This window comes from Furipterus horrens, unplaced genomic scaffold (genome assembly GCF_987537825.1).
Source record: "Furipterus horrens unplaced genomic scaffold, mFurHor1.1.pri manual_scaffold_6, whole genome shotgun sequence".
Taxonomy (NCBI): domain Eukaryota; kingdom Metazoa; phylum Chordata; class Mammalia; order Chiroptera; family Furipteridae; genus Furipterus; species Furipterus horrens.
Genome location: NW_028327176.1, coordinates 150,964,332 through 150,977,833, shown reverse-complemented (window position 1 = coordinate 150,977,833; position 13,502 = coordinate 150,964,332). Strand labels below are relative to the sequence as shown.

The window sequence follows — 13,502 nt, the reverse complement described above, 5'->3', positions numbered from 1 at the left end:
TTTCTTTCAAGTTAGTTCTTGTTTCAGTAGAGAAACAAACACATCCCACATACTTGTAAAATATGTTTTTATGGAAGCCTCCTTAATGAGTTACTTTTTAAGAAAATAATGTGACATTATGCTTCTTTGATTTTTATAACAAAATAGAAATATTTTGCCATTTATGTGCCAGATAATATACTTCCAGTGAATTTATGAAACCATTTATGAACTTTATTCAGATGATAACAGAACACAGAGTTTTTTTTTCTTTTTAAAGAGTTGTATCAGCTAACAAAGTTGTAATCTTAGACGTAAAGTTTATAATGTGGCTAGTTTTTAGGTAGATTCCAAATGGGAATTAGAGGAATGTTTTCTTATGTCTTCTGGAAATTATATTTGTTGTGCTATCTAGTGGTTGCACATTATACCTTATCTTCAAGATATATACCTTATATGAAGTTAGGATAGTTCATATTTATTAAATTCTTTGTTCCCCAAACAAGATCACTCCATTTTATAATCAACCCCGTTTCACGATTTCTTTTCCTTTCCTCCTTGTAGGAGGAGCTGCTTTTCTGACTAGAGGACATAGATGGGTTCAAGCTGTTTATTGAGGTTAGCTATGATTTTACCTCCTATGCCTCTTATCCTTTCTTTTACCTTTTTCAGTGGCCATTTTGAGGATATCTACCAATGATAGATTGGAAGTAATTTTTTGAAGGCCTTTTTATACTTCACTTTTAGGTTAGTTGGCAGTTTTCACCACTGTTGAATTATGCAGTTTTACATTTGTTTAGGCTGTGGTGTATTTTGTTGCCAGTTGAGAATCCCAATAGATAATCCAAATCACTATTATTATAAGATATGAAAAGTATTGCCCATGTCAAGGCACAGGAAGACTCTTCTCTTCAGGTCCTCATCTCCCAATTTCTATGAGAAAGATTGATAAACTGGATGGTTAAAAAGTATTATTTTCAAAGAGAAAAAAAAAGGACTTTATTTTTAGAGCAGTTTTAAGTTCACAGAAAAATTGAGTGGAAAAGTATCCCCTTACCCTCCCTGCCCCCCATCTCCTTATGTTAGCATCTTGCTTTAGTGTGGTATTAATACATTTGCTACAATTGATGAGCTGCCTTAAGGTTCATTCTTTGTGTTGTATATTCTATGGATTTGACAAATGTACAGTGGCATGTATGCACTGTTACAATATATACAGAATAGTTTTATTGCTCTAAACATACTCTGTGCTCCACCCATTCATCCCAGCCTCCTTCCTTCTGAGCCTCTGGCAACCATTAATCTTTCTCTGTTTCTTGTTTCTGTAGTTTATTTTTTTAACCTTTTCCAGAATGTCATAGTTGTAATCATATAGTATGTAGCCTTTTCAGTTTGTCTTCTTTCACTTAGTGATAACATTTAAGGTTCCTCCATGCCTTTTTCATGGTTTGATAGATCATTTCTTTTTAGCACTGAAGAAAATTTCATTGTTTGGATGTACCACAGTTTATTTATCCATTTTCCTACTAAAAGATATCTTGGTTGTTCCAAGTTTTGGCAATTATGAATAAAAGTGCTATAAACATTTGTGTGCAGGTTTTTGTATGGATATAAGTTTTCGGTTCATTTGGGTAAATACCAACGAGTGTTGGATTGTATGGTAAGAGAATGGTTAGTTTTATAAGAAACCGCTAAACTGCCTTTCAAAGTTACGTACCATTTTGTGTTCCCACCAGCAGTGAATGAATTTTCTTATTGCTCCACATCTTTGTCAGCATTTGGCGTTGTCCTGGATTTTAGCTGTTCCAGTAGGTGTGTAGTGATATCTCGTTGTTGTTTTAATTTGCAGCCCTCTAGTGACGTATGATGTTGAGTATTTTTCTATATGCTTGTCATCTGCTTATCTTCTTTAGTGAGATCTTTTGTGCATTTTTAAAATAGGATCTTTTGTCTTATTGTTGAGTTTTAATAATATTAAATCAAGTGTTTTGGCTAACAGTCCTTTAACAGATATATGTTTTATAACTATTTTCTCCCAATTTGTGGCTTGTCTTTTTAGTCTCTTAAAAAAGTGTTTTGCCCTGGCTGGTGTGGCTCAGTGGATATAGTGCTGGCTTGTGAACCAAAGGGTCACTGGTTCGATCCCTAATCAGGGCACCTGCCTGGGTTTCAGGCCAGGTCCCCAGTTGGGGGCATGTGAGACTCAATCACACACAGACGTTTCTCTTCCTCTCTCTCTCCCTTCCTACCCCTCTCTATAAAAATAAATAAATAAAATCTTTTAAAAAAAAAAAGTGTCTTTTGCCCTGGTCGGGTAGCTCAGTTGATTAGAGCATCATCCCAATACACCAGGATTGCAGGTTTTATCCCTGGTCAGGGCACATACAAGAATCAACCAATGAATGCATAAATAAGTGGAATGGCAAATCGATGTCTCTTTCCTCCTCTGTCTCTGTCTCTTTTCCTCCCTCCCTATCTCCCTTCCTCTTTTTCACCCAGTTTCCCATCCCCTCTTCCCTCTGGTGACCATCAGTCTGTTCTCTGTGTCTATGAGTTTGTTTCAGTTTTGTTTGGAGTGAAATGTTCTGAAAATTTCACTTAAATCCATCTGTTTCTGTGTCATTTAAGGCTGCTGTTTCCATTTTGGTTTTCTGTCTGGAACATATATCCATTGATATAAGTGAGTGTTAAAATCCCCTACTATGACCATATTACTGTTGATCTCTCCTTTATGTCCACCAAGATTTGCTTTAGATATTTAGGTCCTCCTATTTTGGGTGCATAATATTTACAAAGATTATATCCTCTTGTTGGATTACTACCTTTATCATTATGTAATGTTCTTCTTTGTCTCTTATTGTATACTTTGTTTTAAAGTCTATTTTGTCTGTCCATCCCTTTCCTTTCAATGTCTTTCGTTCCTAGGTTGGTCTCTTGTAGATACCATATATATGGACCTTGTTTTCTTTTCCATTCAGCTACCCTGTGTCTTTTGATTGGAGCATTTAAGCCATTTACCTTTAAAGTGATTATTGATAGGTATATATTTATTGTTATTTTATTTTTTATAATTATGTTCTTTTCACTTTTCTTCCTTCTTAAAGAAGTTTCTTTAACATTTCTTGTAATACTGATTTTGTGGTAATGAACTCTTTTAGCTTTTTCTTGTCTGGGAGGCTCTTTATTTCTTCAATTTTAAATGATAGCCTTGCTGGGTAGTCTAGTCTTGGTTGTAGGTCCTTGCTTTTTATCTTGAATATTTTGTGCCAGTCCCTACTGGCCTGAAATGTTTCTGTTGAGAAATCAGCTCACAGTCTTAGGTGAGCCCCTTGTAGGTAACTAGTTTCCTCTTGCTGCTTTTAAGATTCTCTTTACCTTTAACCTTTGCCATTTCATCATGATGTGTCTTATTGTGGGCCTCTTTGGGTTCATCTTGTTTGGGACTCTGCGCCGCTTCCTGGACTTGCGTGTCTTTTTCCTACACCAGGTCAGGGACATTTCTGGTTATTATTTCCTTCCTTCCCACCTTCCTTCCTTCCTATCTGTGTATGTGATTGATTGCCTCTAGCATGCCCCCAGTGGGGGCACCTGGCCAACAACCCAGGCATGTGCCCTGACTGGGAATCAAACCTTCGACCTTTTGGTTCGCAGGCCCGTTCCCAATCCACTGAGCTATACCAGCCAGGGCTATTTTTTTTTTTTTCCAGTTTCTTGATCCCTTGCTCTGTCTTTTCTCTTTCTGGTACCATTATGATGCAGACACAACAGTGCTTCATGTTGTCCCAGAGATCCCTTAAACTATCCTTATTTTTTAAAAATTCATTTTTCTTTTTTCTGCTCTGATTGTATTTTTTTCTGCTACCTGTCTTCCAAATTGCTGTTTTGATACTCTGCTTCGTCTAACCTACTGTTGATTCCTTCAAGTGTGTTCTTCATTTCTGACTAGTGTTTTTTTTTTTTTTTTTTTTTTTTTTATGGTTTCTATGTCCTCTTTTCTGCTTACTATCTCTTTGTTAAGGTTCTGAGGTAATCTATTCTCCCCCTAAGTTCCTTGAACATCCTTATAACCATTGTTTTGAACTCTGTATCTGGTAGATTAGTTGCCTTCATTTCTGTTAGCTTTTTTTTCAGGGGATTGTTCTTGTTCTTTCATTTGGGGCATGTTTCTTTGTCTTACAATTATGGCTTCTTCTCCATGTTTGTTTCTGTATATAAGGTAAATCTGCTCCCTCCCAGTCTTGGTAGGATGACCTCATGTAGTATATCTTGTGGAGCTCGGTGTTGCAGTCTTCCTGAATACTTGACCTAGGTGCTCTTGGAATGTCCCTTGTTTGGGTTATGTGAGTTTGCCTATTGTAGTTGAGTCTTACTTGCTAGTAGCCTGTTCCTGAGTGGGGTTGACCCTCAGGCTGGCTGACTATGAGGATGGACCCCAACCACAGTGTCTGAGCAGCTGTGTGTGGCTGAACAAAATGGAATTTGCCCCAGCAGTGTCAGGAGCCTGCTGAGATTTTCCTTAGGGTGTGCCACTTGTGGCTCCAGTGGGTTGTACTCTGATGTGGTCTTAAACCTGCCACTGGTTCTGGGGTCCCTTGGCAGGTACTTTGGTGAAGGTTAATGTCGGATGACTGGCTCTAGGCTGCCTGTTTGGAGCTACAAAGTAATTCACAGTTTGTGGCTCCCTCTGCTAGGACTGGGTGTACATGAGAGGGTCCAAGCTGCATACCAAGGCTGGCTTCCACCAAACTGAGCCTGGGATCAGGTGAGCAAAAGGCCCAAGGCACCTGGAGAACTACCTCCTCTTACTGGCTGCCTATTAGACTCAGTCAGTGGAAGAGCCTCTGGCAGTATCTGAATTGCATGAGGTAATTTTTCAGTGGGTTACCAGGTAGGGAACCAGCACTGTTTATCAGTTTGATACAGATTTAAACTGGATGCCAGTGCTGGGTTGAGGTCACTCTGCAAAAGTTTCAGTGTACACCAAGGCCAGCCACCACCTGCCTGGGACCTGTGTACTGACCTTTGTGATGGGGTGGGTTCTCAGGATGTTGTCAGGGTGAAGCCAGACTTCATCATGCTGAGACAGACCACGATTTGGCTGTGTGGACTGGGGGCTGTGCACAGGAATGGTAGTGCTGGTCAGGTGTGCAAGGGAAAAATGGCCCTAGCCCTAGGACCACACAACTTAGTCCCTTTCTGTGTGTCTCTGCCACCTCCTGAGTCTCCCCAGACCTCCTCAAAGCCTTCCAAGAAAGTCTGCACCACAGGCCCAGACTGGCCACAGGCAGCTGACTGTTCCACGTGGTGCACTCTTGGCAGAGCAGGGCCACAAATACTTGGAAGGGTGGGGCTAGTGTATTCTCCTAGGCTGATGGCTTATGGAGTGGAGTGCTTTACCTAGGAAAGATGGTGTCTGTGGGCGGTTTGGGAGAGTCACTTAGCACAGGGGCCTTGGTGGCTCTTTGTTTGACCATCTCCCCAAAGCCGCACAACCCAGTCTGTTCCTAAATGGCTTCCATTTGCTCTGAGCTGCTTTCCCTATGCTGGAGCCCAGAGTGAATGGCCGTGAATGAGATTTTGTGCTTTGGCCCTTTTAAGAGGGCACCTGGGTTTCTAGCAGATTCCCATGGCTGATGGAATCCCTGCTGATTTTCACAGCCAGGTATTATGAGGGCTCCTCTTCCCTCTCTTGCATCCTGTGCTGGGGAACCTGGCTTGAAGTTGAGACTCCTAGCTCCTTAGGGTAGACCTTTGCAGTTGAGGTATTCCTCTGGATTCTCATTCACTGTACATGGGTTCAGAGCCAGCCCCTTGCACATCACTACCCTTCAGATGGGTTGATGTGGCTTCTTTTGTAAATCCTTGGTTATAAGACTTATTCAGTTGATTGTTTTATAATTTAGTTGTAATTTGGTTTAGTCCCAGGAAGTGGTGGATGTAACATCCACCTACTTAAGTTTTTAATTTTAGTCAAATCCAACTTACCATTTTTAAAAATGGATTATGTGGGGGTTTTTTAATCCTCACTCGAGGATATATATTTATTGATTTGAGAGAGAGAGAAAGAAACATTGATGTGAGAGAAACATTGATCAGTTGCCTCCTGTAGGTGAACCAACCAGGTACTGAACCCACAACCTAGATATGGACTGTGACTGGCAATTGAACCTGTGGTTTTTGGTGTATGGGATGATGCTCTGACCAACTGAGCCACCCAGTCAGGGCTGGATTATGTTTTAATAGTGTAACTAAAAGTTATCTCTAAATCCATTGTCACCTAGATTTTCACACAGTGTCATCCTCTAGCAGTGTTGTAGATTTATGTTTTACATTTACATCTGTGTTCCATTTTGAGTTAATTTTTGTGAAGACTGTGAGGTCTGAGTCTAAATTAATTCTTTTCGCATGTGGATATATATTGTTCCAGCACCATTTGTTGAAAGAGTATATATTTTTCTTTAATGCTGTTCTTCACTACTTTGACAAAGAGCAGTTGATAATATTGATGTTCCATCTATCTATTTGGCTGTTCTTTTGCCAATACTACCTTGTCTTGATTACTGTAGCTTTATAATAAGTCTTGAAGTAGGGTAATGTCAGTCTTTGGCCTTTTTTTTTTTTTTTTTCTCTTTCAGCATTGTGTTTGCTGTTCTGGGTCTTTGGCTTTTGCATCTCAACTTGAGAGTCAGTTTGTTAATATCTACAAAATAACTCTCAGGGATTTTTATTGGGATTGTGCTAAACCTGTAGAACAAGTTGGGAAGAACTGACTTCTTAACAATATTGGGTTTTAGCCATGTACATGGAATATCTCCATTTATATAGATCTTTTAAAATTTCTTTCCTCAGTTTTGTAGTTTTCCTCCTATAGATTTTGTATGTGTTTTATTCGATTTGTTTCTAAGTATTTTGTTTTATTTTTATTCTTTAGTGCTAATATTAATGTTATTGTTTTTAATTTCCAATTTTGACCTTTCATTGCTGGTATATAAGAAAACAGTTGACTTTTGTATATTAACCTTGCATTCTGCAACCTTACTGTAATCATTTTTTGCTCCTGGAGTTTCTTGTTAATTATTTGGTATTTTCTCCAAAGATAATCATGTCATCTGTGAACAAAAACAGTCTTTTTTCCTTTTCAATTTGTATACATTTTCTTTTCTTATTTTAATGTTTTAGCTAGGACTTCCAGTATTATACTAAATAGGAGTGGTGACAACAGACATTCTTGCCTTGTTCCTGATCTTAGCGGGGAAACCATCTAGTTTCTCTTGGTGCAGTAAGGTAATCTCAGTAGATATTCTGATCAGTAGTATAAGAGATCAGGTCAGAGGAGGACTCCTTATCTCTATCCCCACCCCCCACCCCTCACCTAAACTTGTGTGAGTGAGAAAGATAGGATTACAATGATGATAATAAAAATATTTTAAATGATGGGATTCAGGCAGTTTTTCATATAATACCTTAATATTTAGCAACTATGTACCTGACTTAGTTCCTCTGCTCTCTTGTGACCTGCTGTAGGGCAAAGACTGTATATACCTCAGTAGAGTATTGCAGCCCTTGTACTGTTCAAGTGCACTGCAGTAGGCGTAACTATTTATTGAATGAAAAAATTAACTGTAGACTCTCACTGTCAACTTCCATTTTATTAGAAAAGGCAGATAACCAATAATATCAGTCCTCTATTCACAGATTTCTTTCATATTCCCTTAAGAGAATTTCACAGTTTTGATGCAGGAAGTGATATTGAGTCTAAAGTAAGGGCGGGACACTGTGCTAGGAACTTTACATATGTGATCTCATTTATCATCAAAATGATTGTGCTGTGTTAGTAGTATTATTCCCAATTTCCAGATGCAAAGACTGGTAACATGTGGGTATAAGTAACTTATTAGATGTATGACGTAGTACAATAGGTGTATGATTCCATACCCTAAGCTCTTTAAATCACACATTATGGGAAAGTTACCATACACATTGGTATAGGATGAATGTCATATGTATAGAACAGAGATGTGCTTGACGAATGCAGAAAAGAGAGGTTTGACATCAGGCTAGAGTGTCCACAAAATTTTTGGAAAGCTTAACCTTGTCTGATGGATAGGAAGGAAGGAAGAAAGGAAGGATAGGAAAAAAGGGGACATTTTGAGAGATCAGGGAAGTCAGTCAGTGTGGAAAAGACTGAGGGTCAGAACAGCAAGTATTTTGTGATTTGATGGTGTAACATAAAACATAATAATAATTTATGCTGTAGAAATGGCAGTAGAACAAATTTTGTTTATTTTAAACAAGAACTCCTCAGTTTTCCTATTAAAATAATTTTGACTGAGTTTGTTATTAGGTGTCATATGAGAGTAATCACTGAACCATTACAAACTCCCACATTATCAGTTGTCTGCTGGATTAAAGCAATCAGTGCAGCAAGTGTAGAGGAAGCGAAAGTCCAGGGAAAAATGGAAGATCAAAGGAATCCTAATAAAAGGATTTTTTATCAAATATACTTTATTTATCTCTTCTCCATATTTCCGTTGGTTAAGTACCCCACAGACAACTGCTACTGCTTTCGGAGAACTTGGTATTTAGTTGGGAACACCAGAGTGAAATAATCAGAAGCCACTTAGTAGTATCAGCACCAAATAATGTAGTATACATTATTAATACTGTGGTATAATTTTTCTTAAATAATGTTCTTGTCTAATCTTTCTGCTATTCTCATGATTTTAATTTCTAAATACTTTCACATCTCTCCTTAGTCCACATCACCCTTCTAAGCTATAGATTCATCAAAATGCTTTTTTAAAAAATAATTTTTAGAGACAGAGAGGAAGGGGGAGGGAGAGAGAAAGAGAAACATAGATTTGTTGTTTCCACTTATTTATGCAGTCATTGATTGATTCTTGTATGTGTCCTGAGGATTGAACCTGAAACCTTTGTGTATCGTGATGCTCTAACCAATTGAGCTACTTGGCCAGGGCCTCAGAAATGCCTTTTGGCTATCTCTATTTAGACAACACTACAGTACTCTCAGCTTCAATTTTTCTAAAACTTCCCCAGTGTTTTTTTGTTTTTTTTTTTTTAACTCAGTGGATGGCATCATTGTCACCCAGAATCAATCTTGCTTTTCTTTCTGTTTTTTCTTAACCACATACTTAGTTGAATCTGTTACCTAATTATCTTTCAAATCCATCCACTTCTTACTCCCTCTGCCACCATCCTAATTTAGACTCTAGTCATCTTTTAAGTTACTGCAGAGGCTTCTTAACTTGTCTTCCTGTGTCCTTTTCACCTCCAAACTATTCACAAAAGCACAGCTTGTTTAAAATGCTTTCTTCCTTGAAATAAGGTCCAGTTTCCTTACTGGGGCTTACTTACCTTTTCTGCTTGACTTGGTCCTGCCTCCTTCTCCAGCTTTAACTTGCTTTCCTCTGTTCTAAACCAGCCTTACTGAACTTCCTATGCATTGTGCTCTTTTGCATCTGAACCTTGACCTGTGCTGTTACCTTTTTGCAGAAAAGGTATATGAAGAAATGAGCCTGTGGTGATTAAAAAGCACACGATCTCTGGAGCCAGACTTCTTAGATCCAGGTGAATCCAGGACCTTCTCCTTAACTAGCTGGCTGATTTAGAGTGAGTTACTTAACCTCTCTGCTTTCAGTGGCCTCATCTGTACAATAGGGATGGTGAAAGTACCTGCTTCACAGCATATTTTGAGGATTAAAAGAGTTAATGTAGTTAAGGCTCTTAGAATGGTGCCTGCTTCATATTAAGTGCCACATAAACGTAGCTATTATTATAACTCTTATTATGTGTTGTGATACTGGATAGTATTAATTTTTATGTTTTAAAGCTGATTCAATGATAAAAGAAAAATACTATTTTTCCTTGTAAGTTATGAGTTTATTGGCTCATTATTACTGGTATTTTGTTCTTGGGTGGGCACCAGCTTTATTTTCCTAAGGTCTTGTTTTTCAGCTCTCTGATGGCTAGAATTTGGTTATAGGTTGACATTCCTAGGAAGTGGGTCATTTAACAGCATTAGGTTTACCTGAATTTTTATGCAGACTAATTCAGGTCAACCTATATGGAAACTTTTAAAAGAAAATTAATTTTTAATGGCTAATAGATGACTTTTTACTTCATGATTTATATGCCATGTTGAATAAAGTTTCAAGTAAAGTCTTTTAAAGAAATTCACTTTTTTTATTTCAAGTTTATTTCACAAATTGTAGATTATAATGGTTTAAATGGTGTGGGTTCTAGTAAGGTTACTTAGTATAGTATTACTATAGTATTAGGAAATAGATTTTCTGGAAGGAAAAACCATGTTTCTCTATTCACAAATCCACACTTCCCAGAACATATACAAAAGTCAACTGTTTTCTTTTATACCAGATATGTGGATTTTTCCCCATACTGACCAATTCCTGACACCAGCTGGCTATCCTATAGTTTAACTCAATTTTGACACTAGCTGCCTAGAGTTGGTACAAACTTCACAGGTTAAGAGCTAAGTTCTTTGATTACTCCATTTCCTATACAATACTTTACATCCCCATGGCTATTCAGTAACTACCTATTTGTATTTCTTAATCCCCTTACCTCTTCACCCATTCCCCGACCCCCACCTCCCATCTGGCAACCATCGAAATGCTCTCTGTATCCATGATTCTGTCTCTGTTCTTGTTTGCTTAGTTTGTTTTTTTAGGTTTAAGTGTTGATAGATATGTATTTATTGTTGTTTGATTGTTCATTGTTTTTATATTCTTTTTCTTAAATAAGTCCCTTCAGAAGGTTGTGAAACATGAGCCAAGACCAGCCATTCATATTGAAAAGTCATGGTTAATAGTTTGTGTTGGCTGGTAAGTTGGGTGGGATGGAGCCTCAGGATCTCCAGGGTGGGGCAAACAGTGTTAGCCTGGTTGGTGGAATCTCAGATATGGCACCCACCTGCTGGCTTGTGGCTTTGTAGGGGGAGGTCTCAGAAAGGAACAGTGGCCTCTGCCCACCTTTCTGTCTGAGAGAAACCTGACCCCCAGCTCCTGCCTTGATGCCAGACACTTCACTTTCTCCCTGTATGCCACTGGTGCCTTTAAAGCTGCTGCTTAGGTGCTGGAGCTCTGAGAGAGTGAATCTGAGTACGTCTGTATGTGTGTTCTTTAAGAGGGACTGCTTGGAATTCCTGCAGTCTCTTCCTCTGACTCATCCCCGCTGGTTTTTGTAGCCAAAAGTTCCTGGCACTTGAACCCTGGGTTGGTGGGGGGCCTGGTGTGGGGCTGCAACTCCTCACTCCTGAGATATCCCTCTTGAATTTTTATCTACCACATGTGGTTGTGGGATCAACCTGTTCTGCGCCTGCACCCTTCCTACCAGTCTAGATGGATGTGGTTTCTTTTCAAAATACTTGAACTTGTATCTCCTAAGAATAAGGGTATTCTCCTTTATAACCACAATACCATTATCTTATATGTAAGACAATCAATATAAATAAAAAACAAAATTAACCATGATAAAATAATGCCATGTAATAGCTAGTCTATATTCAAAATTTCCTATGTGTCCTACAAGTAAACTTTTATAGCTGTTTCTACTTGAACCACAATCTAGCCAAGGTTTTTATGCATAGTAATTTTTTTAAGGCCAAAATATACTGTGTGACATTTTATTATATTTCTTAGCTGTGGTTCCGTCCTTTTCCTTATACCAGTTTGTTATAAAATTAGTCTTTTATTTACATATTGCAATTTAATTGTTCATAAAGTCTAAAACTATAGGTTACAAATTCATGTGTGTTTTGACAAGAGAATGACATGCCCTGGCTGGGAGGCTGAGTTGGTTGGTGCATACTCCCATACACCAAAAGGTTGTGGGTTCGCTTCTTGGTCACATTGATGTTTCTCTCTGTGTGTTTCTCAAAAAATCAATAAGCATATCTTTGGATGAGAAATTTAAAAAATAAAGATAAAATTATGTATTTTAACACAACCTATTTTGTGCAGTAAAAACTATTCTACTTATTTTGCCTTTAAAAGCTGCCTTGTTTAAGAAATGTTCTACATTAAGTATAAAACACTGTCAGTATATCATTACCTCCAATGTTGAGTTAATTGGGTGTTACTTATATCGAATTTTTGCAACTATTCATCTTATAAATTCAAAATGGCTACTCAAACCCATGTTCTAAAATTTGCACTTTGGAAATGCTTTTTTTTTTTAATGATGGTGACAACATAAAATGATGGAATGTTATCAAACATGGTATAAAAATACAGCTAAATGAATATGGAAATAACCCCTTTTCTTGACTTCATATGTAGACTTCTGGATTCCTTAAATTTTGTCAAAAATCAGAAAGAACATGTAGGTAACTGGAACATAAAGAAAGACTCTGAAAAAAATTATTTGGAACTAGGGGTTTTTCCTGACCATGATAAGTTTTTTCAAAAGTCTGTTAACTGGAAAGCAGTCCTTTTTTTCATATTCTCTCTCTCTCTCTCTCTCTCTCTCTCTCTCTCTCTCCTCTCTCCCTCTTCCCCCTCCCCTCTCTCTCCCACCCTTCTTTCTCCCTCCCTCCCTCTCTCTCTTTCTCTCTTCATCCATCCATTCTGTTGCAAAGGGTAAACTTTTCTTTTTTATGGCTGAGTAGTAGTCCATTGTGTAAATGTCCCATAGTTTTATGCCTGCAGTCTTAAAGCATTGCGGTGGATATATTTGTTATAAATACAATCATTTCTGAGCAGTAAGAATTTGATATAATAGGAGTTTCTGAAATTTTGCCATTTTAGAGCCTTTAAAATAGTAAATGTTTATCTGACTTGGAATTCTGAATGACAGAAATAGTATAAAGTGAAGACTTTTCAGAGCAAGAGATATTTTAGTTGATAAATTGGTTTTTAAATGAAGTGACTAAATAAAGGTAGTCTTTTTAAAGGTTGAAGACAATAAGGTAAACTTGTCAGATTCCTGTGTTGCAAGGGAATTCTGAACTTGAATAAGGGAGACTATTACTGTGTTTTGGTGATGTTTAGAGAATGAATAGATAAAATAGATGATAAATGAAGGCATAAAGAAAGTTCTAGTATTATTTAACATCATTTATTGATAAGGGGAATACAAAATAACAACAGTACCTTGTGTAACAAGATTGTCAGTATTTCAGAATGATTTCAAAGGTCTATTATTCTTTAAACAAAAAATTCCAGATAATTAAAAATGTTATGACATTGAACTGTGTGTGAATGAAATGATACAATGTCTGGGTTTTATCTCAAAATAAAAACATCAGGGAGGCAGTGGAAATAAGACTCGCCATGTGTTGATAGTTGTTGAAGCTGTGTCATATAAGAAATGTTACTGTCATTTTTCTGTTTGTTCATTTTTTGAACATTTCATGATAAAAACTTTTACAGTATCATGGTGTCACATAGTAAAGTTAAGTTCCCAAATAATAAATTCATGATATTGAATAATGATACCAATATAAAACAAAATGACCTTTTTTTATTTTTGTTTTTCCAAATTTT

At 37.4% G+C, this 13,502-nt stretch overlaps 1 protein-coding gene across 3 annotated transcripts in view; it reads left to right on the top strand.

Moving 5' to 3' along the window:
• The window catches only part of CDK19 (cyclin dependent kinase 19), a 132,062-nt gene that overhangs the window by 32,040 nt on the left and 86,520 nt on the right, over positions 1 to 13,502 (top strand). The window contains exon 4 of one of the 3 annotated variants that reach the window (XM_090279758.1): positions 12,918 to 12,925. The exons of the other annotated variants lie outside the window; for them this stretch is intronic. Within the exon in view, the coding sequence (XP_090135884.1) occupies positions 12,918 to 12,925 (8 nt within the window). The remainder of the gene's footprint in view (positions 1 to 12,917; positions 12,926 to 13,502) is intronic. 3 annotated transcript variants of the gene reach the window in all.